This window comes from Bacillus rossius, chromosome 3, assembly GCF_032445375.1.
Source record: "Bacillus rossius redtenbacheri isolate Brsri chromosome 3, Brsri_v3, whole genome shotgun sequence".
Taxonomy (NCBI): domain Eukaryota; kingdom Metazoa; phylum Arthropoda; class Insecta; order Phasmatodea; family Bacillidae; genus Bacillus; species Bacillus rossius.
In genome coordinates, this window is record NC_086332.1 from 17,678,531 (window position 1) to 17,702,936 (window position 24,406).

The following is a 24,406-nucleotide window of genomic DNA, read 5'->3' on the forward strand; positions in this document are numbered from 1 at the left end:
AGACATCGGTGCATTAACACCTGACAACATAAAGTATCTTCTCAGTATTGGACAAGTGCCGAATAAATATGGAAGACGAAATCCTCAACGTGGAAGATCCGGTCATTTTTGATGACAGCATTACGAAAATGGAATTGCACGAGTACCAGCCTTTCCTGCTCGGACCGTACGCACTACCATCGGAAGTACGCATTGCTGTACAGCACCAAGATATTTGTACTTTACCTTCGCAGTCATTTCTACGTATAAGAGGCACGCTTACAAAAGCGGATGGTACGCACCCGACAACGACATCAATATCCTGCAATGGTATTCTTCACCTAATCGAGCGCATTACTTATGTACTCAATGGTGTCGAGGTAGACCAGACGAGAGATGTAGGCATAACATCTGCTATGAAAAATTACCTTTCGCTCACGCCAAATGAACTGTCTGCTGCAAAGATGGCCGGTTGGGCTCTCGAGGATGAATATAAGCTTCCGGTTTATGCCGAAGGGAAGTTCGAAGTTTGTGTTCCTCTGTCCATGCTTCTCGGATTCGCTGAGGACTACAAGCATATAATCATTAATTCGAAACAAGAGCTCGTACTGCTTCTAGCCAACACGCACATTAATGCAATTGTCGCCGCTGCTGAAAACCCTCAAGATGTTTCGCTAACACTTCAGTCTATCGAGTGGATGCTGCCCCAAATCCAAGTGAGCACCGTTGAGCGGGTCAAGATGTTGAAGAACATAGAAAATGGCAAGAACTTCGATGTGCCATTCCGATCCTGGAGCCTGGAAACTTATCCTGGCTTGCCTCATAGTCAGCGTATCAATTGGATAGTAAAGTCCAGCTTCGCTACGGAAAAACCAAGATACATCATCGTCGGACTTCAGACCGGAAGACAGCTTAATGCAGGAGTAAGTCGCTCCGTATTCGATAACTGTCAAATACGTAATGTAAAAATATTTTTAAACAGCGAAAGTTATCCGTACGTTGACATGAACATGGATTTTGAAAGTGGAAGATTTCTTCTAGCATATCAAATGTATGCCAAGTTTCAGCAAGCTTACTACGGGCGGATACAGTCACCGATACTGAGTCCCGACAGTTTCAAGAACAAGGCACCGTTAATGGTGTTTGACGTTTCCAAACAGGATGATCGTATAAATTCAAACATCATCGACTGTAGGATCGAGATAACGACTAGCGGAAATATTCCGCCAAACACCTATGCTTTTTGTCTGATACTTCAGGATCGGCTTGCATCGTACAATTGTCGAGACAAACTTGTGAAAATTCTGACATAAATACCGTTTCGTTTTCTATGATAATTTAGTTACGACCGAGCATTGCTAGCGACAAGATGTACTGCAACCTGCAAGGTTTCCAGAGCCAAAACGGATTCGTGCTCAAGGAAATTGACGTCACTCACGACGGCCGGACTCGAACACGCACTTTCTGACCTCCGTATCCGTGGAAACTACTAGACGAAAAAAGTAAACGGTCGAATGAATGGCTATGTAAATATTATCATGGACTATAGTGGGACGAAGGAAAAATTCCGTACCACCAAGTGAAAAACACTATTGAAGATTTACTACTGCAAAACGAAATAATCTACGTCGTCGGACCTGAACAGAAGAAATGGCTACGAGAACTGTGTGACGTCGGAGCAGCTGAAATTGTGGATATACAGACCGACTACGGTTGTCCTTCCCTGCGCAAGCTTAGTGCAATATACGTCGTGCAGCTACGTGACAAGTTTGAACGTGTCTGTGCCTGTACAAACTCGCAGTTAATGCAGAAATGGCACACACAGTGTTAGTAGGAGCCTGCATATATATAAATGGCGCACCTACGTACGTGCCTTCAGTTGTCGTTCGACCTGCAAGAAGATTTTTACGTTTCATCCTGCTAACGTGTACGTGAGCGCAAGACCTAGCTTCAGCAGTGTCGAGTACAGCTACTGGGATTCCGGGTATCTACGTACATATACAGAAACCTGTGATGTAGGCGCTCAGCATTGGCGGTTTGTGCACTTTCCTGTGTCCTACGAACCGACCCAGCAGCTGGTAGATTGTTGCGAACCTGGAAACTGTGCCGTCTATCACATGAGACCACACACAATCCTTCCTGCCAGCATCGCTGAGGTAGTCGCCTCGTCTGCACGTGCAACACCAAACATGGCCGTGTTGCAACCTGTTGCGGCCTGCGATGCTTCTACGCAGACGTCCAAATGGTGTGCGTCTCGTCGTCGCAGTTCAGGCAGTGAATCTGTCCCAACTAGCACTGAGCCAAAGCCCAGGCGTAGACGTGGTCACAGACGTCACCGACCATGTCTTGTCGGAGTTGTCGACATCGCAGAAGATGACCAGCTGGAAACCTGTGTTCCTGATCCCGTGGCCTGCGAACCAGTTGGAACCGGAGTCGACGAGTCAGTTCGTGCGGCATTAAAGACTTTGCTTGTGAAAATGCTTGATTCCTTAACCTAATGTGTATTTGTGTATGTTTTATAAATAAATGTGTAAAACTTGAACTCGTGTGTTTTTTATTTCTATAATTTTTAGGTACCTAATAAAAAAATTATTTTAAATACAGACATTATTTTGACTCATGTAGCATACCAGTAGACCGTGGGTATATAAGCCAGGTTCGGACGACTGGACCCGCAGTTCACCTCTGGCCGCGGTGCTGTACGGACGTGCTCTCTCCATTAAGTTTCGTGAGATTTAGTTATGTCGACCGGAATAGAAAGTTTACCGTTAGCAGCGGGGACCTCGATGGCAGCAACGATGATGGAGACGGAGATCCCGATACCATTAGCAGAGGAGACCATGGCAGCGGAGGGCTCAATGGCTGAGGTGACGACAGCTGTGAAGATCCCGATACCTGCTGCAGAGGAGACAACGATACGTGCTGTTCCACCATCAGCTGAAGTTTCACCATCTGCATTCCAGACATCAATTAATGAAGAGCATACATCGCATCAATGCAAATATTGTGGTGCATCATTTACTAGAACTTCAAATGTGCGCAGACATGAAAGAAGCAGCTGTCAGAATAATGCTCAAAGAATACTGTTTCAGTGCAATAAGTGCAAAAAACTAATTTCACGTCTTGATAGCTTACATCTACATTATAAAAAATGCTATCGAGAAAGTTAAATGTGAGTATAATTCCACGGTGCATTCTACCACGAAAATGAAGCCAAAGGACGTAACGGACAATCGCCTGCTTCAAACAGTGTTTTCCAACACGAAGAAGAAAGATCCACGAAAGCGTAAAGCTAACGTCGGTGACATTGTGCGAATCTCCAAGCAGAAAGGTATCTTCGAGAAAGGTTTCACTGCAAACTGGAGTCCCGAACTTTTCCGTGTGACACATGTTCGTGAATCAGAGCCTAGGACCTACTACCTCGAAGATTTGGACCACAAACCTATCCATGGAGGCTTCTATGCCGAAGAGATTCAGCCTACGTTGTATCCCGATACGTACTTGGTGGAGAAGATTATAAAACGAAGAAATGGACGGTCCTACGTCAAGTGGTGGGGCTTTCCACCTCGCTTTAATTCGTGGGTGGCAGATGCAGATGTCGAGAAATCCACAAAACTTTAGTAATTTGTCTGTGTATTTTTTTGTACTTGTAGTAGTGTAGTATGTAATAAATATTTTTTAAAAGAACTTGTGGTGTTTTTATTTTCTCAAACCTAACACTTTTTTAGTATTTTTTAAATTAAAGTTGTTTTGTATCGGCCAGGGATCGAACCAAGGACCTAAGTCGATCTAATCAATCAGTATATGGATTACAAATTTATTTAATGATTTCTGAACTATTTCCCGGATCTCTAGCATTAAAATTACACATTTCCAATATGGTGGTCTTGATGTCTGATAGGATGGTGGTCGTAGAGGATTTAGAGTCTCTTTACGAATGTTGAACATGGTTTATTTAAATTATTTTTTTTACATAAGATTAAACATTATTGCAACGATCGGGTATCGAACCGAGGACGGGAATCGATCGAATCAATATGTAAATTAATGAGTGATTTATTTAATGAATTTTGAAAGTTTTCCCGAATTTCTAGCTAAATAATTACGGATTTTCAAGATGGCGGCCAAATGACAAGATGGCGGGTGTCACAGTAATAAATTATAACTGCACTCTAGCGGATACGAACTAAACTAACATGTCATCGGCGCACTCTAGCCGACGATACAATGATGATGGCTTCCAGCATCGAAGACAAGATGGCGGCCATGACGTCATACTAGATGATGATAAAAAGTGGTGGGAGTCAGTCTGCCAGCACCCACCACGAGGGAAGGATCGGTCGTCATTTTTATTTTTTTGCATTCGTCGGGTTCGAACCGAGGACTCCGAGCTCCGTGTCGAAAAAGTATGCTTTTTAAATATTTTTATTAAATTTTTATTATTTGAATTTTTTTAATAAATTTTAATTTTTTTTATTAAAATCGGATAATAAAAAGTTAAAGATGGCGACCGTAACGAAAATTGCAACGGTGACGACATAATCCAAGATGGCGGTCATGGTATCCTTATTCCTAGAAATGGCTTAACTGAGGCTTGAGTTAAGGATGCTTAAGCCAGTTTTAGGAATTTTCAGCCGCTGGGATTTTTAAGGACTAAAAACGGGAATTTTTCCCTCGAAACGGGAAATTTTTCCCTCGAAATGAGAAATTTTTAATTTGTGGAATTTTTTGAGATTTTTTGGCGGAACTTTTTTCCACAGAAATGGAAATTTTGGCGATTTTTGAGGAATTTTGGGCAAATTTTGCCCAATTTTGGCGGATTTTGGCGATTTTTGAGGATCAAATTCAAGGTCAAGGTCAAAGGTCAAGGTCACAACCATCCAAGATGGCCGCCGTGACGTCACAATCCAATATGGTGGAGCCGGCTCTCGGCTCCACATCCTGCATCCTGTCCTCGGAACCCCATTCGTATACTACTTGCCTGAAAAAAAACTAGAGTTTAAAAAAAATTTCTAAGCGCAAACGAATGACTGCCGAAGAAGTTATTTCTTCGTTCTGTATTAGTTTCGAAATAGTTAGGACTTGTGGTTCACTGAATGTAGCCTTGGAACCAAAGTAACGTTTAAGTTATTAATTATTTCTATATTTTTGTATTGAACTAATTTTAGTAAAACTATTAGAGATTTTAATCTCTGTTTCATATTTTCAAAATATATGTTTCTAAAAACATATTAGTTAATTTATTATTTTATCTCATATTTTTTAATAATATTATCTATTAGGAAATATAAAAAAAATATATTTTTGTTATAATTTGTCTTATTATATTATAAGGTATAAAGGTCGGTATAAAGGACGCGCCCGTGCGTGAGGAAACAGCCAGTGTTTGTTCTTCAGTTGGATTGGCGACTCGGGTGAATGTGTGACTGGTGCCAGTAAGGGTGGTGGTAGCTGGGGAGGAGGTCGAAGGAGGAGGGGCAGAGGGGTCTGAGATCGGCCGGTGGCGGCGTGTGTGCCCCGCAGTCCCGCCGCTGATCCGCATCCTGAACCAGATGGTGGGCGCCGCGAACGGCTCGACGGCCGTGCTGGAGTGCGAGGTGGAGGCGTTCCCCGAGGCCGTGCGCTACTGGGAGCGCGCCGACGGCCGCCTGCTGGAGCCGGGCGACAAGTACTCCACCCGCGACCGCGACGACGGCCAGTACAAGGTGAGTCCCGCCGACGTCGGCGACCTCTGGGCCCGGGACTGCGCGGCATTTCTGCTGGGCTTATCTCTCACTAACAAGCCATGGCCCATACTTTTTAGACGCGACAACGTCTAATAAATCGATGAACGCCGGCTGCACGCACGAAAAAGTGTCCCGTTACGCTCATTGTACGCTTGCGCCGCATCTATCTCTCTTCCACTCGATTGGAACAACCGTCGATTTGGACTAACAAGCCATGGCCCATACTTTTTTAGACGCGACAACGTCTAATAAATCGATGAACGCCGGCTACACGCACGAAAAAGGATGACTCATTGTCCCGTTACGCTCATTGTACGCTTGCGCCGCATCTATCTCTCTTCCACTCGATTGAAACAACCATCGATTTGACTTTTTTCGAGGCACATTAAACTTGAAACACTCCCATTCGTTTCCTACTTTTTCTTATAATCGTCCTATCCTTAACAGAATAACACAGATTGGAAGAAGTTAAAATAGCAAACATGTATAAAAGTTATATTGAAAATAATATCTTCGTTAAAGTAATAAACATATTTGAATTAATGAGTGCAAATAAAAGTAAATTTATCAATTAAATCGTAGATTTCATTTCACTCCGTCTTTGTATCCATACAAAATAGTGATAATTCAATAAAAATGATTCAATTTTATTCATAAAAGTATGCAATCATTTCATCAATGTTTTGTTATGACGTTGTCACGTTAAACTATCGTCAGTAAACCGACTTTACAGACAACTAATTTTTTGTTAAAAATTTTTTCAGTTTACGTTAAGATTATTTTACCTTAAATGATTTTAATGGACTTAATTTATTTATTTCTGTTTTTATCATCGAGTGTCACCGTCTGTGTAATGACCTCGTTGTCGACGTGATGTTAGCCACCACTTGAGTGAAATAAATGAAGTTGTAGCGCTGGGAACGGAAGCGAGCGTAACTAACGCAGTCGGATCGGTGCAAACAGTTTACAGCTGTAAAGTAAATATATTTTTAACAATTAAAAAGTTAAATAACTAACCGCAAACGAATTCCACTTGCACACGGAAAATTACAAACCTTTTAAACACATTGTCTCGAACTTTAAATAAAATTAAAAGCAAGCAAAAAATAACTTATGCGTTACCCCCAATCACAGTGCTCGCTGCAGGAGTGCGCAGTAGAAGCATTATGTTAGCAAACGTGACGCTTAACAAACAGAACTGTTGCCAGGCGACGAACGTCTTCCCGTTATGATGGTCGCCGTTACGGTGGACTAATATATAATCAATAGAGACCGGAAAAATTCGCGGATTCATCTCACGATATGATAGAATCCAAACAACTGTACCTTTATATTGCTTCCCTGATTGGCTCACAGTTTATCTGAAGGACTTTGAGCCAATGAAAATCCTTTAACCAAAAAAGTATCGAATCGCAAGCATCCCAGTTGACACGTGTCACGAGTCAGTAGCCAATGAGCAGGTGGCATTTGCCTGAGTATGTAGGGAATTGTGGAGTCTATCCTAGAGGTCATCCAAAGCGCGAATTTTTCCAGTCTCTAAGAATCAATAATTTCTTCCGAAAAAGAACAACCGTGGATGGCCGCCACGCGCTTTAGACTTGAAACTTCACGGATGAAGGCATGACAATACCTACCTATAAAAATGTGTGCCAGAATACGAGTGAACTGATATGAGAGTGACCGAGTATGATAGTGAGCAAATATGCAAGTGCGAAAGTATCAAGTGAGCAGATCTGCAAGTGTGCTAAAATGCAAGCACGCCATTGAGTTCTTCACTTCTCATCGTTACACTTTCGTTATTTACGCTGTGATACGTCATCACCTCGTCTTACCCTACCGGCTGTAAAGAAGTTTCAGTTCAGAAGAAACCCTTCTTTTCGATATGAAACCACAACTCTTGGCTCCACCCCCAGGCCCTCGTCTACAATCCAGGTTTATGTTCCCCCTAGTCACCTAGTCACCCATTTGAAGATGTGCGGCTACACAGTGCACTCACGCCCACAAACCATAGACTATACAAACAACTAGACTAAAGTGGAAACTCAGCGCTCGTCACTTGCAAATAAAAAGCTTCACAAACACGAAAGCTGTTGTGTCAGTATTTTAAAACTCTGTTAACGCACCGTGAGTCATAAAATTAATTATGAAATAAATGAAATAACTGTTTTAATACAATCCCTCTTTGTGGGTACGCAACAAAAAGTCAAAATGTGTATCAAGTCCGTAAGGGAAAATCAGAGATTTTATTGTTGGCTTGTGGAGTAGAAATTCTAATTTTTTTAAGGCCCTCGTTAAACGTTTTACTGACATTTCCCCCAAAATCCAACAACCCGCAAAATCAGCAATTAAAACAAGCTAAATAAACTCATGCGAATACACACGTTAAAAATTCACACCATATTATGGGTTTTATAACGTTTAAAGTAAATAAAAAATTTCTCAATGTCAAAATTTAAGTAACATATTTCTGGTAAAGTTTAAAAAAAAAAAATCAATATGGTTTTTATTGTATATTGACTGAAAAACTGGTCCAAACACAGCCTAAACCTTGGCAGAAGATACATTGTCATTCTTCCAGCCATCGCTTCCTACACACCACACGTCAAGGTCTCAGATTCCTTATTAAAAATGGACCCGTCCTCCTGTTGGCCGGGCCTTCTTACCTGACGCGTCACGCTCGTGTGTCGACGGTCATGTGTTTGATCCCCGCACCCCGGAATGACCCTAATTTCATGAACTCTGTATTGGTGTCCAAGTTCTTTGGGGCCTCACTGTGATCTTTGAGGCCTTTTTTGTGTCACAATTCTGCGCTGCTATGCGCCTCGCGCCGTCAATGGTCTGCCGATTCCCTCCCTGCCAACCCCCTCCCCCTCGTGGTTCCACAAAGGTACGATCGGAAGCCTAAGATGTCCATCAAGTTCTGTCCCTGCCCGAACACGCCCGAATATTCACCTTCGGCCAACTTCGGGATTTGTTTTATTTTTGCGCAGGAAAAATTAATTCAAATATTAAAAGTGGTCAGTTATGTTAGCTACATTAAAACACTTTAAAACACTATGGATGGTTAGTTAGGTTAGTATAGCTACATTAAAATAAACAGAGAAATATAAATATATATAAATAAACCCGAGGTTGGCCGAAGGTGAATATTCGGGCGTGCTCGGGCAGGGACAGAACTTGATGGACATCTTAGGCTTCCCAGGTACGATGAGTTATCGTTGGCGGCCGGCGAGGAGTACCGTGCCGCCATCTGTCAGGTGCGTCAGAGCTCTGTTTGGCTGAAGATCACCGCATCGCGACGACGCGCCACGCCGTTGCGAATCGCGCTGAAGGGGCCCGCTTGCCAGAGGACGTGTGCTCGAGTTTGTGAGGTGGGAGATGATAAGTGCGACGCTCGCTGGTGCTTCTAGCGCGGTATCGCCTCTAAGCGCAAGGCTGCGGACTGGCGCACAGTCTTATCGTCATGCACACTACTACAACCATGGGACGTTAAGTCACCTGAGTGCTTTCAAGAATCTCTGCCGAAAGTTTCATGCCAAAAAAAAAAATCCTGAAAATACGCGTTTTAGCCATTTTTACGCGTTAAAAAAACGCAGTTTGAAAATTAAACCCATAAATAGTATTATCCATCCACTCTCGCCGAATTTTGAAATGTTTTTCGTGAACAGACACCACTCAGGTGGCTTGAGCAGTTTTCAAAACGCGTGTTTTTTTTTTTTTCCTGATACTCTGCACACCGTATGTATGTATGCCTAGGTAGGAGGGGCTAGTTCTTCTAATTTTCTTTTCATTGATATTAGTCAAGGGATTCTCCTGGAAATCTATTTCGAAAGCTCGCGTGCATTTGTTGTTAAGTCACAAATTTACCAATCGTTATTTTCGAGCTGTAAAATATCACGCATAATCACCCAAGATCACGAAAACTTGAGTGACATTTCACCGTCGTTAGACAATATTTAGTAAACATCTGATGAGAAAATTTGAAACAGCTCAATACTGAAGATAACAAAACTGAATAACAAAACTGGTGCGTGAGACCACTCCTTAAAGCAAATGTGGATAACTGTGTGACGTGCACACCTCTTATACCAAAATGTTTGAATTGGTTCGGGGTTTTGTACAAAACTATACTGGGACATTACGTTGAGCGTGTTGATCCCCATTTCAGGACTTTTTCATCACTACAGTACAAAATTGTGAGCGAGTCTCTCAGAATTCTCCAGAGATGTGTAAGATAAACCTCGGTTGCGAGCAAGTTAAAGTGTTTTCATGTTGCTAATACACTTAAAATACGAAACTTGGACACGGTATCTAATTCTTTAAAACAATTCCGAGCGTGATAAAAAAAATGCGAAAAATGGGTTTTCTATTACATTTCTTGTCGCTAATCACACGTAGTTTTCGCACCTGCCGCTAGAATTCGCTGCCGGAGCAACAACGTAGACGGTTGAATTATTTTATTTGCAGAGCGAAAGGCTAAACTACGTATATAATGAGTTGGCTCCGATAAAAGAGAAAAAATAGTTGGGAAAATACTAAACCTCATTTTTAAACCTGATTTTCAACATTTTTTTTTTTTTATTCCCATCTTGTTAAACTTCATTAAACAGTTAATACTATAAAGTTTTCCTTTAGCTTTGTGAACTTTAGTTCGCGCCACAAATGACAGCACAGTGGTTACGCATTTCCGTTTCACGCGAATTCCCGTCAGCGCGCGACTTCCGTTCCATTCGCGAAATTACACCTGCCAAATGCCGTACACCGAGAGCTAAGATGTTAGGTACACGTAAAAAAAAAAAATTCAAGTTCCAGGAAGACGCTCTTGTGTTCGAAATTGAGACAAGGTATTGTCTTGCTCCAAACCCTCCGCGCAAGAACATTTGTAGTCCGCTGCAGGTCTGACTCCGTTTACTATCCGTTCTTCATGTTTCTCGCCCGCCTCTGCCTTCCGATTGAATTTCCCCAGTCGATCCTCGGGGCCGGGCCGCGTCTATCGAGTTACAATCGAGCCAGACGCGAGCTGATTGCTCGATTGTGTTCCCGACCCCCCCCCCCCCCCCCACCCCAAATGCTCGGGCGAGATCATCCCGCCCATCCCTCCGAAGGAGTCCGTCTGCTACGAGGGAGCGCGCGAACTCCAGCACGGAGTGGTGTGGGAGGGGAGAAGGCGAACGCGCAACGATGAAACACACACACCTAATAACAATCCTCTTAAGGGCCCCGCCTACCCGGGCACACATACGGCATGCTTGGCTTCAGAAAATACCACGCTGTTTGAAACCTGCTCAAGGTATCAGGGTGAGGTCTATTTACGAAAAAAACATTTAAAAATACCCTGAGGGATGATGAGTATGGTAGTTTCCGTAATACGTTTTCAAACGGTATTTTTTTAGAAGACTGAAAATGGCAAAAAAATAAATTGGTTGTCTGTAAAGTCGGTTTACACACGATAGTTTAACGTGACGTCATAACAAAACATTGATGAAATGATTGCATACTTTTGTGAATAAAATTGAATCATTTTTATTGAATTATCACTATTTTGTAGGGATACAAAAAAGGAGTGAAATGAAATCTACAATTTAATTGATAAATTTACTTTTATTTGCACTCATTAATTCAAATATGTTTATTAATTTAACGAAGAGATTATTTTAACTATAACTTGTATACATGTTTGCTATTTAACTTCTTCCAATCTGTGTTATTCTGTTAAGGATAGAACGATGATAGGAAAAGTAGGAAACGAATGGGAGTGTTTCAAGTTTAATGTGCCTCGAAAAAGTCAAATCGATGGTTGTTCCAATCGAGTGGAAGAGAGATAGATGCGGCGCAAGCGTACAATGGGCGTAACGGGACACAGCGTAACTGGACAATGTGCGTAACGGGACACTTTTTCATGCGTGCAGCTGGCGTTCGTCGATTTATTAGACGTTGTCACGTCAAAAAAGTATAGGCCATGGCCTATTAGTAAATGATCCGGCCAGCATTCCCCTGGAGATATTTCGGAAAGCGTGCAATCCCGAGGTCATGGGGCTGTCGGGCCCGGGACCACTAACAGCACCTGCAGGACTACCTAGGGCTCTTCGAGTGGTGGCTTGAGAGATGGCGAATCAAGGCCAACGCCGAGAAATCTCAAGCCATCATCTTCACTCGTCGCAGGCCGGAACCGCCACTACCTCTGGAGCTATTTGACACGCCCATTCCCCTAGCCCCCACAGCTAAATACCTGGGCCTAAACCTAGATTCCCGCCTGACCTGGCAGCACAATGCGGCCAGCAGAGTGGCGGAGTGCAAGAAGAGAGTAGGAGCACTCTACCCACTACTGAGGGGCCGAGTGCTACCAGACAGACTTAAAGTACGGATCTACAAAGCAGTTGTCCTGCCCGCAATGCTTTATGCCGCCGAGGTGTGGGGTTATGCAGCCAGCCGCACCATCAAACGACTCCAGGTCGCACAAAACCAAGCCCTACGTCTCATCACTGGCATGGACCGTTTCACACGCATTCGCACACTTCACAGACTCACAAACATGCACCTCATCTCACAGATGGTTCTCAATAGGAACATAAAATTCTACAACACTGCCAGGGCGCACAGAAACGCCCTAATTCGCGAACTGGGGAGCTACGACCCGGAGGAGGTCGTTAGCTACAAACGCCCACGTCTCGCAGCACCCTGAGCGCTCCACGGAGACTGGCGGGACTCGTGCGCTGGCTGCCCGCAGCTGCCGGCCGTGGGGACCTCGCGCGGGAGTCGAGCCACGCACCACAGACTCCGGGACCGATCCCGCACTCACGCCTGAAAGAGAGGGAAGGGGAGACGCAACACCACCGACCCACAGCTCGCTCCACAGCCACTCCACTCCGGGGATCTCCGCGCTGCCCGGGGTTCTCCGCGCTGCGGGTTAACAGTGTGCGGCCACAGGAGGTCGACAAAGGCAAACCAAAGAGGACGCAGTCGTTAAAGGCGCCTCCAAATGCGCGTGGGGCAGGCAGGCACGCCGCGGCTGTACTGGCGCCCGCGCGCGCCCGCAGTGCGACAGCCGCGAGTTCTCTCAGGGGCTCCAAGCCGGTAGTTGAAGGCGAGACAGGAACAGCTGGGGTCACCCGTGCGCGAACCCACGACTCTGGCATTGACCGCAACGAGTGCAGGGGGAGGTGGGACAGTGGTACCGGCTTTCTCTCGTAGCGGGAAACCCGACCGCGTAGCTGTGCGCGAAAGCAGCGAGCCCGAGCACTGGCTGTGCAAACACATGGCCAGCAGTCTCCTGGAGCGTGCGAGGGACTCGAGTGACGACCTCTTGCGGGGAGAGCTCCCAGGGGCCGTATTGAGCGGGGCTGTCGCCCTGCGCAGTGTATCATCTCACTCATGTCCACAAGAAATCGCCCACATCGGTTGCAGATAGCCCATGGAAAAGAAGTGACTTCTATCTTTATTCATCACAATGCCCACAGCAGCATATGGGTTCGAGTCCCTACCGCGATCCCGCTAGAGAAACAAATTTTAACACCGCCTTATAAGTAACCCAGTATCATCCTTTTCACAGACATCCACACACGAACAAGAGGTAGTGGGCGGCACTCCGCAGCCTGGAACTCTTCGCGGGCCCTTGGTTCGATGCTGGGTTCTGGCATCCGGACCACGAGGCCCGCAGAAGCTATGATAATACAGTTTGCGGCACACTGTGTCGCAGTGTTGTCTGATTAAGCAAACAGTCTGAGCACTTCTCCCACACGCCAAACGTCGTTCTCTCTCTCGCTGTGTCTTTCGGTGATTGCTGCTCACCCTTTTAACAGGTTTAGTTCAACCCCCCGCCCCCCTCAAAGAAGTGCTCGCCCGCTTCTTATGGCACTTTTCGTCGAACACCATCGTAAAGTACCTGCGCCAGAATGAATACAGTGTTAAACTCTTTACTGTGAACCAACCTTGGTGCTTTCTTTTAATAGGTATGTGCTGCAGCTACAGAAGCGTGCTTTTCACTTCACATGGATACTCATTGTTAGAGACCTGAAATATTCGCGGATTCATTTCGTGATAGTCTAGAATCTAAAAACGTTTGCCTTTTTACTGCATTAGTGATTGGGCCACAGTTTATCTGAAGAATGGCACTCGGTCAATGAAAAACCTTTAACAAAATAAGTATCGAATCACTAGCGTCCCAGTTAACAGGTGTCGCGAGTCGGTAGCCAATGAGCAAATGTAATTTTCCCGCGTGCGTAGAGGATCATGGAGTATATCCTACATGTCGTTGAAATCGCGAATTTTTCCAGTCTCTACTCATTGCACAGACAATGAGCCAGCACAGTTTTGGGTTCGTCGCGTGCTTCCCGCGGAGCATTTGGACGTAACTGCGCTGCGACAGCGCGTCCTCGCCCAGAGGGGTGGCCCGCGGAAGCCCGCCGAAGTCACATTCTCGAGCTGCTGTTCGCGCCTGTAATGCCGCAGGGTTTCGTTTACCGAAGATTTTTACTTTAAAAAAAAAATTTGGGTGTGGCTGTGTCATGGACACGGCCGTGTGTTTTACGTGAATACGAGTACGTAACAGGTAACATTTTCTACACAAACTGTAAAATACGCTTTTTTTTAATTTTAAAACCATATATATTAACTTTAACTATTTTACACTAATGTTTTATACATGCAATCGAAATATATGTTGACGAGAGCTCACGATTAAAACTCAAACGAACGTCTTAGCTTCTCCGAGTTAAAAGTTATACTAAATGGGAATCTCGAAACGCAGCAAAATTACCTCAAAATGACGGCGCTTCCCCCTCCACCGCGCGCGATGCGTCACAGTCCTCACTTAGCGTAACGGATTCTTTGATCCTTTAGCTATCCAGTGGTGTAATTAAATTTTGGATGGAGATGATAAATATGTAGCTGCAACACCAAACTATATCCCCCGATTTTGTTATCACTCGTTTTTTGAATTGCCTCCCACTATGGAAGCAATTTTAAAGACGTATTCACGTCAATAAATGACGTATTTTGGCACTCCTTGCCACCCTTCAATCGAGATGCCCCGAAGTTTGCGAACACTACGTATGTGTATTCCATCTGGGAAACAAGTGGTGTTCGTGATTCGCGCACACAACCTGCGAGAAAGTCCGTGCGCGAGAGCGCTTGAGCAAGCCGTGGCGTAATTACACATTCACTCACTCTCACCCCCTCCCCCTCCACACGCTTATTTTAATTAAATACTTTACATTTCTGACAATTTTTTATTTATTTTTAACTTTGTTCTGAACGGCAAATCCTGTGACCTTAAAAAAATAGAGCTGTAATTGAAAATATTTTCAGAGTAAATGTTGGTTCAAATGGACGGTTTGTACTCGTAACCAGATCTGATGAGTTTGAGACGTCACATTCAAATGGCTGCGAAAAATACATGCCGAAACTTTGGATGCAAAAATATTTTCATAGATTGGGCCTCAACCTAAATACCTAAAAAATAGTTATAGAAGTGATTTACAATCTGAACTTAATATGACTGAAGTATAAGCTTCTTCTACTATCAAAACCATTGTTTATCCTGTACAGTAAATGCAAGCTAACAACGCATTCAAATTTTGTCATTGTTTATAAAAAAGAGAAGTATATTTTAGTACATATATATATCAAATGAACACTTTCCAATTTTCTTCTACACATTTCATTCTCAGAGTAGAAAGTCATAACGAATAAATTTTAGATGCAACTAACCAAGCTAACGCAGTTTCATGAAACTTACAGCAGAAAACCTCAAAAACTGTTATCGTTGGTACAAATTTTCTGCGTAAGCGGAATTTCAGTCTTATTAACTGGAAACTTTTAGGTAAAAAATTTAACGGCGGGATTTTACGTCGCATGGAGTGGCACAGAGACGAAGTGACCTCACCTTGATACCTACTTGGTAACAGTGTATGTTGAGTGATGCCGAGTTTATGGGCGTCAGCAATTTTTTAAAACCAAATTTATTATTTAAAAAAATATTTTTACATTGTACAATTATTACTTAAAGCATTGTCATTATTTATATTTTGTCTAGTAGGAAATGTCGTTTAAATTATAAAGTTATTTTTTAAAACGTTATGTCAAAGATTATGACATAGTATTTGTAAAAAAATGGGGATGGGCCAATCAAATCATCTAATCCTCAATCAAATACCATCAAATCCTTAGTATTTGAAAGATTCGATATTTTAGGAAAAAGATACGAAGTAAAATATTATAGAAAGTGAATTAAAAAATTCAACACTGATAACCTCTAAAGTTTACTAGGTCAGTGTTTTTCATCATACCTATCCTGTTGCCATTCCCCAAGATAGTGTACTTTTAACATGGAATTATATAAATAAAATTACAATATGTAGTGAATCTCGAGACTTAGTTTGTGAAACAAACATTACAAGGGTTTAATGTTTCAAACACAATAGTTCATTCAATTCATTTATTGAATATTATATTATTTTAATCTAGCCTTAAGAATTATATTTGGATTTGAAGGTTATATTTGAGAATCTTTGGAATTCAAATTTGAGATTCAAATTCGAGAAAATTGGGATTCGACCTATCACTAATAAAAGCCCTATCATGGCCAACGAGGGTCCTTGTTCATAACTTACAGGCTTATGTCTGTCATATGTGTCAATAAACGTGTCTCAAATTCCAGTGTTCTCAAAAGCAGTATAATTAAATGTCTTTAATCCCGCACGCTCTCATGACGGATTAGCGATTTTGTTGGATTTTCGTACGTCGATGTAGTTTTAACGGAAATACGGAATATGAATATGTGAGACGTAACCTGTAATAAAACAGGAAACGCTCTATTGAAATGAAAATCGACAGTAACGATCAACTCTGGGTGAACTAAAAAAAAAAAAAAAAAAAAAAAAAAAAAAGCAGCCGGTAGCGCACCTTTCGGCCAAGGTCAACAGTTTTAACACATCCGACAAAATCTGTAAGCGAGCGTTTCGTAATACAGAATGTTCCAAACCATAGAGTGCAGGAATGAAGATGTTCCACTGTACTAGTGCTACTTATTTCCCAACTGTCACTTGCAAACCATCACGTGATGTTACAACATAGTTGAAACAACAAGGGAGTGACGGAAGTATACGAAGACCATCGGCGCTAGTTCTGAGCAGTGGCGGTCCAATGAGTGGGTCAATTTCCCCCTCCCCTTCACCCAAACCCACTATCCTTGGAACAAAAAAAAATACTAGAGGTTTAACCAAAAAGATTCTACCCCAGTCCGCATCTAACCTGTGATGTCAGTCAATGATTTTTTTACGTAAAATAGTATATTTTAAATATTTTTAGTGCTACTGTACTGTGTGTGAAATTTATTAATCTTAAGTATGTAAACTTAAAAATCAGAAGAAAAAAACCATAATATTGTTGATGAATTTTCAAGACGTCGGAAATTATTTAAAGTATGAAGTATTTATAAGGGGCTTTTATTTTATTTTAAATACGTACGCCATTTAGATAGGATGTGCATATTCCAGGCCACCCAAAACCCTTGGGTCATCCCATAGAGGTACTTATTAGTCTGTGGAGTAGGTATCTGGTATAAATGTTGAAGTCACGCTGGTTATCAATGTTTAACAAAACGAGCCACAGCTGTGTAAAGGCTAACGCTAGAGGTTGGTTTAAATAACTCTCTCGAAAAAATGTCATCACGAAGAGAGTTCTGTAAAGAAAAGCATGATAATCCATCAGCTTGGAACTAGCATTCAGTTCGGGGGGGGGGGGGGGCGTGGTCGTTTTCAATTTGACTTGAATTATTAACCAGACAAAGATAGCACACACCCACTTCCTTACTTCTTACCTCCGTGGGTCCATCCACAGTTCCCAAAACGAGAAGCCGTGTCCGCCCGTCAGTTTTGGTTTTTTTTGGTGTGAAATCTGATGTGCGCGGCTCAGGCCATGCGTGTGAACATTGTCTTTGCGATTCATCTGACCCTCCTCCTCGAGACACTGTTAGACACATCTCCTTCATCCCTCCCCTCTTCAAGGGGCATCAAACTCGCCTCAGGCACCCTTTTCCCAATTCTTTGAATTGCACAACTGGCCCTTGCACCTGAACCTTCTTCATTGGAATCCCCTCTGCATTCGTTCCATCCGGGCAATTTCCCTCGCTTCACCTCTGCTTGCTCGGGCCGACTTGCCCACGTTTAATAGGTTCCGAATTATGGACGTAAGGTGATGGTCATCTATTGGAGTATATGATCTATATAAAACCGTAAGTTTGGGCACTCTGTACTGTGTGTGTTACGTTGTTTATTGTCCGCGTAAGAAAGATAAATTAAGAGATTTTTCAAACCGAACCAGGTGATGATGCTTGTGACGCTGTGTGTGTGTTGTCGCCACGTGGCGCGCAGGCGTACATGCAACTGAACGTGAGTCGCGTGGAGGCGGCGGACCTGGGGCTGTACCACTGCATCGCCAAGAACGCCATGGGCATCACCAAGGGCGTGTTCACGCTGTTCGGTGAGTGGCTCTCGTCGCGGCGCCGTTGCAACCACGGAGTTGGGCATGCTGTCACGTGGTCGATGACCATGTTTGTTAAGCCCAAAACATTGTGGAAATGGTTCTTGACCGCGTCTCATGTTGGTTTGGTAAGTACGAATCAGAATCTCCTTTCGTTAAACACAGTAACTTCCTTAAAGTACGGTCATTTAAAACTGTTTCCACAATGCAAACAAAACAACACACCTCACTTCACCCAATGTTTTTGGGCGTCTATACAGCATGGCGCTGACCTAGAACTGGAACAAAAGAAAGACTCTACTCGGGGAACATTTAGTCATGCAGACGTGGCCACCCGATGCCTGCAACCTACAATATTCATAGTTGCCGACTCAGGTTTTCGACAACGCTCGTTTGGATATTTACCATTTGGCGACGGAGTTGTTCGCCTTTGCTGGTAAAGTGACAGACCAGCAGGGGGTGTTGACAGAACCCAAACATTGAGAAATATCTCGAAATTTCGACTGGGACGTGCCCGGGCTTGGAGGATTGTGCCCTCCATGCTCATCTCATGCTCTGCCCATCGTCTTCTCGTGTCGCCGCGATGTCGACGAGACGTCACGCCTATTCAACCATTCATCTATTCATCCAGCCTGCCGCGGGATGAGCTCCGCCGTGTGCCGTCGACGCCGACGTCACGCCCCCACGCACACGTCAGCCCGGGGCATGACGGCTGGCTGACAGGAGGGATTGGGGGGGTCACGCCTCCAACCCGCGCAGTTCGAGGTCTCGCTGCCCCACCGCCACCTCCGACGCCATCAATCAACCTCCTCCTGCAGTTCTCCCTCCCACCAACCCACCATTCCACCCTCCGTTTCCCTTCTATTCTCTTTCTTCTCTTCCCCGCGTGGTCTTTGCGGGCGGATTACGTACTTGCGACCTAGCATACTTTACTTGCCCTTGTGGTGTACATACTAGAGAAAATTGGACGAGTACAAATTTTGGCCTCTACAGAAGGCGTTAGCCAGCCGAACAGGTTATTGATATTATAATTTTTTTATCAGTGTGTAAACCTCATTACAACAATTAACGTTAAATTAGTATTTTTAATATATATATATATATTTAATCACCGATACACGTATTTACTGCTACCTAGTTTTAGATTTCACCTCTGTTTCGTGAGTCATGTTTCGAGCATGTACTTCTTACATTTCCTGATAAATGTATATAAATATGTATGTTTATCAGTCAAAATTGTATTAGGTGAAGTGTGTTGTAAATTACTTAAATATTCTAACAATTGAAACCAACAAATGGATCTTCAAAACGGTAACCGCAAAAATGTACAGATTCGTTTGCTTGTAGACCCGCGTGTTTCACTTCCCATTCGGACAGCTTTTGAAAGAAGTTCATACCGGATGCTCTTTTATTTTTAAGCTCAGGAAGAGATGTTAAATTTACATCCATCTAAACCTGGGGTGCGCTCAGTGAGTGTGGTGTACGTTTATCACCTATGATTTTCAACCTACGTCACGTTTTTTTGGTTTATTGATCTGAGTACAAAATGTCCAATAAATCGTGGACATTGTTCCGCTGCACGAATAAATTTCTATAGCAGTCTTGGTTTAAAAACAAATTCGTATCTCCCATAAGTTTTGAGCAAAACAAAAAAATTTTGATGTGACAATTCTGTGACTCATTGAAATCGATTAGTTAAATGTTTTCATTTTTAAATAATTGGTTTTGGGCTTTTGTATATGAAAATTTCACTTTGGAAATAATATCATGAGTGTTCTAAAACCAATATGACTTGATGTTAGCCTTTGGACATACGCCATTGCTAAGCACATGTATATGTCTGTAGAAGAAAACTACAAAAAAAACCAAAATACAAAAATACAAAGCAATGGCGTATGACCAAAAGCTAACATCAAGTCATGCACTCCCATTGCACAAATCTTTCAAAGATATTACTAAAACCAATATATACATCAAAAGATATGCATCATGGACGTGGTACCAACTACAGTTCATATTTTTAAAAATGCACACGGTGTTGTTTACACCACGAGGTGCGAATGTTGTGGACTGGGTACTGCATGAGACGCAGACGAGGTAGGGGGTGTTGTGGACCGGGTACTGACCGCTGTAGAGGTGGACCCGCGGCTGGCGACGCCGCCGCCCGTGCAGGTGACCGCGGGCCAGGGCGCCGCCGTGTACGGCCAGCGGCCGCCCACGCCCGTCTCCCTGGACGACCTCTGCCCCTCGCCGCCGCCCTGCCCCAAGTGCGCCGCCCCCGGCGAGGCGCGCTGCCACGACGGCGGCGTGTCCCTGCTGCGGCTCGTCGGCCGCATGGAGGTGCGGCCGCTCGGCAACGCCTCGTACCCGGGCCTGCCGCCGCGCCAGATGGGTCAGTGCCGCCGCCCTCCTCCTACCTGACATGTCCATCAGGTTCTGTCCCTGCCCGAACACGCCCGAATATGCACCTTCGGCCAACCTCGGGATCTGTTTTATTTTTGCGCAGGAAAAATGAATTCAAATATTAAAAGTGGTCGGTTAGGTTTGCTACATTAAAACACTTTAAAACACTATGGACGGTTAGTTAGATTAGTATAGCTTCATTAAAATAAACAGAGAAATATAAATATATATAAATAAACCCGAGGTTGGCCGAAGGTGAATATTCGGGCGTAATCGGGCAGGGACAGAACTTGATGTACATCCTAGGCTTCCCTGCTGCCCTCCTCCTATCCAGACCAGTTTCGAACACGTCCGGACACACCCCAAGTTTACCGCTTGCTTGTGCCGAGTCCTGGTCGTAATGAAAAAAAAATTGCGGAAAAATTAATTGATATTAAGCATTTTAAAAGTCTCTGATCCAACCCTAACAACTTTTCACTGCAGTTAAATTACCTAGACGTGAAATATCACCACCTCCCTTACACCCCCTCAAAAGACGATCGTAATTTTTACTTTTATAAAAATAACAAAAAAAAGTCGATAATGCACAAACGCGAATTATTTGGCCGTCTGACTCCATGACAAACGAATCTTAGGTATAATTTGCTGATGGATCTACAGAACAAGCATTTATGTGTAATGCGCATGCAGGCTGCGCAGCATGAAATGTTTGAATACAATGGAGCTGTCAGGCAGGCACCGCTGGTACGTTTTTGAGGTTAAATAAATTTTCATATCTTAGCTTGTCCGAGATTCAACCGTCTTACTCTTTTATATTTCTTTTCTAGTGCATTAATGTATATCCGGCTTCCAAATAACTTACTTTATATTCTCATAATTCTAAGAAAATCGCGTGTTTTTTTACAACTGCTTATTTTGACAGTTATGACAAATGGTGGCCTGATGTTCAGAGAAGACATGAATCGTTCTGAATCATGTAATTAGTAGAGGCCGGAAAAACTCTGTAGTCCAATGACCTCTAAGACAGATTCTACAATATTATGCACACTCTTGTTCATTGGCAACTGGGTAACTTGTGATTCGATGCATTTCTGGTTGGATGTTTCTCATTGGTCCAGAGTCTTGCAGATCAGGTGCCAACCAATGGTGGAAGCAGTCAAGGGCGGCTCCAGGAAGAATCTTCAGGAGGGGCTATGGGTTAAAAAAAAAAAGGAAACGATGCAGTTGCAAAACATGAATAAGTCAGAGATTGGTCTTGTAGTGAATGGTCTGTAAATACTTGATCTCGTGGATGTTCCGCGAACCATTTTGACGTAAGAAAGGTTTTAAAGTGTTTTGAGTGGACATGGAAATTCTGGTTCGGGAAGGTCCGGCGCCCCTAGTCCCGGCAGGCCTGGAGTCGCACCTGGAAACAGCGCAGTGTTCAGACTGCAGCCGTCGCACAGTGGGAGATTTGCCCGAAAACGTGGTCAAAAATACAAAAACCAATGTTATGTCATACAAACTTCATCATAGGGGTTTTCGAGGTCGCTGATTACGAATTTAATGTTAAAATCAATTATTTAATGGCCGTTCATCTTATAGAGCCTATAATAACAAAAAAATACATATAATATGCATATTAAATATTTGTAATTTTATTGAAAATTGCTCATTTAGAAGTTACTTAATAAAATATAACAGCAAAAATTACTTTTACTTGCATATTTATATTTTCAATACTGTACACATTGCATTATTTGAGTATATATTTGACAATCACTGGAGAATATATTTACAGTATTTAAATAGTTAAGAAGCAAGAAACGATAAGGAATACAGAAACCGACGCGTCTGTGCGAGGTTGTACACCGTGTTCCAGACTGCCAGCTGTACGCGGTGGGCAAGCCGGTGTACAACCGCTACACGGAGGCGAGCTTCGGCTGCTGGATTCGCGACCCGAGCCCCGGCAGTCCTGGAGCCGCAACTGGAATCAGGGCAGTGTTCAGACTGCAACCATCGGTGCGAGGTTTTACACCGTGTTCCAGACTGCCAGCTGTACGCGGTGGGCAAGCCGGTGTACAACCGCTACACGGAGGCGAGCTTCGGCTGCTGGATGCGGGACCCGAGCCCCGGCAGTCCTGGAGCCGCAACTGGAATCAGGGCAGTGTTCAGACTGCAACCATCGGTGCGAGGTTTTACACCGTGTTCCAGACTGCCAGCTGTACGCGGTGGGCAAGCCGGTGTACAACCGCTACACGGAGGCGAGCTTCGGCTGCTGGATGCGGGACCCGAGCCCCGGCAGTCCTGGAGCCGCAACTGGAATCAGGGCAGTGTTCAGACTGCAGCCGACGGTGCGAGGTTGTACACCGTGTTCCAGACTGCCAGCTGTACGCGGTGGGCAAGCCGGTGTACAACCGCTACACGGAGGCGAGCTTCGGCTGCTGGATTCGCGACCCGAGCCCCGGCAGTCCTGGAGCCGCAACTGGAATCAGGGCAGTGTTCAGACTGCAGCCGTCGGTGCGAGGTTGTACACCGTGTTCCAGACTGCCAGCTGTACGCGGTGGGCAAGCCGGTGTACAACCGCTACACGGAGGCGAGCTTCGGCTGCTGGATTCGCGACCCGAGCCCCGGCAGTCCTGGAGCCGCAACTGGAATCAGGGCAGTGTTCAGACTGCAGCCGTCGGTGCGAGGTTGTACACCGTGTTCCAGACTGCCAGCTGTACGCGGTGGGCAAGCCGGTGTACAACCGCTACACGGAGGCGAGCTTCGGCTGCTGGATGCGGGACCCGAGCCCCGGCAGTCCTGGAGCCGCAACTGGAATCAGGGCAGTGTTCAGACTGCAGCCGACGGTGCGAGGTTGTGCGGCGTGTTCCAGACTGCCAGCTGTACGCGGTGGGCAAGCCGGTGTACAACCGCTACACGGAGGCGAGCTTCGGCTGCTGGATGCGGGACCCGAGCCCCGGCAGTCCTGGAGCCGCAACTGGAATCAGGGCAGTGTTCAGACTGCAGCCGACGGTGCGAGGTTGTGCGGCGTGTTCCAGACTGCCAGCTGTACGCGGTGGGCAAGCCGGTGTACAACCGCTACACGGAGGCGAGCTTCGGCTGCTGGATGCGGGACCCGAGCCCCGGCAGTCCTGGAGCCGCAACTGGAATCAGGGCAGTGTTCAGACTGCAGCCGACGGTGCGAGGTTGTACACCGTGTTCCAGACTGCCAGCTGTACGCGGTGGGCAAGCCGGTGTACAACCGCTACACGGAGGCGAGCTTCGGCTGCTGGATGCGGGACCCGAGCCCCGGCAGTCCTGGAGCCGCAACTGGAATCAGGGCAGTGTTCAGACTGCAACCGTCGGTGCGAGGTTTTACACCGTGTTCCAGACTGCCAGCTGTACGCGGTGGGCAAGCCGGTGTACAACCGCTACACGGAGGCGAGCTTCGGCTGCTGGATGCGGGACCCGAGCCCCGGCAGTCCTGGAGCCGCAACTGGAATCAGGGCAGTGTTCAGACTGCAGCCGACGGTGCGAGGTTGTACACCGTGTTCCAGACTGCCAGCTGTACGCGGTGGGCAAGCCGGTGTACAACCGCTACACGGAGGCGAGCTTCGGCTGCTGGATGCGGGACCCGAGCCCCGGCAGTCCTGGAGCCGCAACTGGAATCAGGGCAGTGTTCAGACTGCAACCGTCGGTGCGAGGTTTTACACCGTGTTCCAGACTGCCAGCTGTACGCGGTGGGCAAGCCGGTGTACAACCGCTACACGGAGGCGAGCTTCGGCTGCTGGATGCGGGACCCGAGCCCCGGCAGTCCTGGAGCCGCAACTGGAATCAGGGCAGTGTTCAGACTG

The 24,406-nt window shown here is 45.0% G+C and overlaps 1 protein-coding gene across 1 annotated transcript in view; it reads left to right on the forward strand.

Annotated features, from left to right (window-relative positions):
• LOC134530022 (uncharacterized) overlaps positions 1 to 24,406 on the forward strand; it is a 231,586-nt gene that overhangs the window by 182,272 nt on the left and 24,908 nt on the right. The window contains exons 9-23 of the mRNA XM_063364550.1: positions 5,503 to 5,684; positions 18,077 to 18,185; positions 20,320 to 20,577; positions 22,450 to 22,539; positions 22,616 to 22,705; positions 22,782 to 22,871; positions 22,948 to 23,037; positions 23,114 to 23,203; positions 23,280 to 23,369; positions 23,446 to 23,535; positions 23,612 to 23,701; positions 23,778 to 23,867; positions 23,944 to 24,033; positions 24,110 to 24,199; positions 24,276 to 24,365. Coding sequence (XP_063220620.1) covers positions 5,503 to 5,684; positions 18,077 to 18,185; positions 20,320 to 20,577; positions 22,450 to 22,539; positions 22,616 to 22,705; positions 22,782 to 22,871; positions 22,948 to 23,037; positions 23,114 to 23,203; positions 23,280 to 23,369; positions 23,446 to 23,535; positions 23,612 to 23,701; positions 23,778 to 23,867; positions 23,944 to 24,033; positions 24,110 to 24,199; positions 24,276 to 24,365 — 1,629 coding nt within the window. The remainder of the gene's footprint in view (positions 1 to 5,502; positions 5,685 to 18,076; positions 18,186 to 20,319; positions 20,578 to 22,449; positions 22,540 to 22,615; positions 22,706 to 22,781; positions 22,872 to 22,947; positions 23,038 to 23,113; positions 23,204 to 23,279; positions 23,370 to 23,445; positions 23,536 to 23,611; positions 23,702 to 23,777; positions 23,868 to 23,943; positions 24,034 to 24,109; positions 24,200 to 24,275; positions 24,366 to 24,406) is intronic.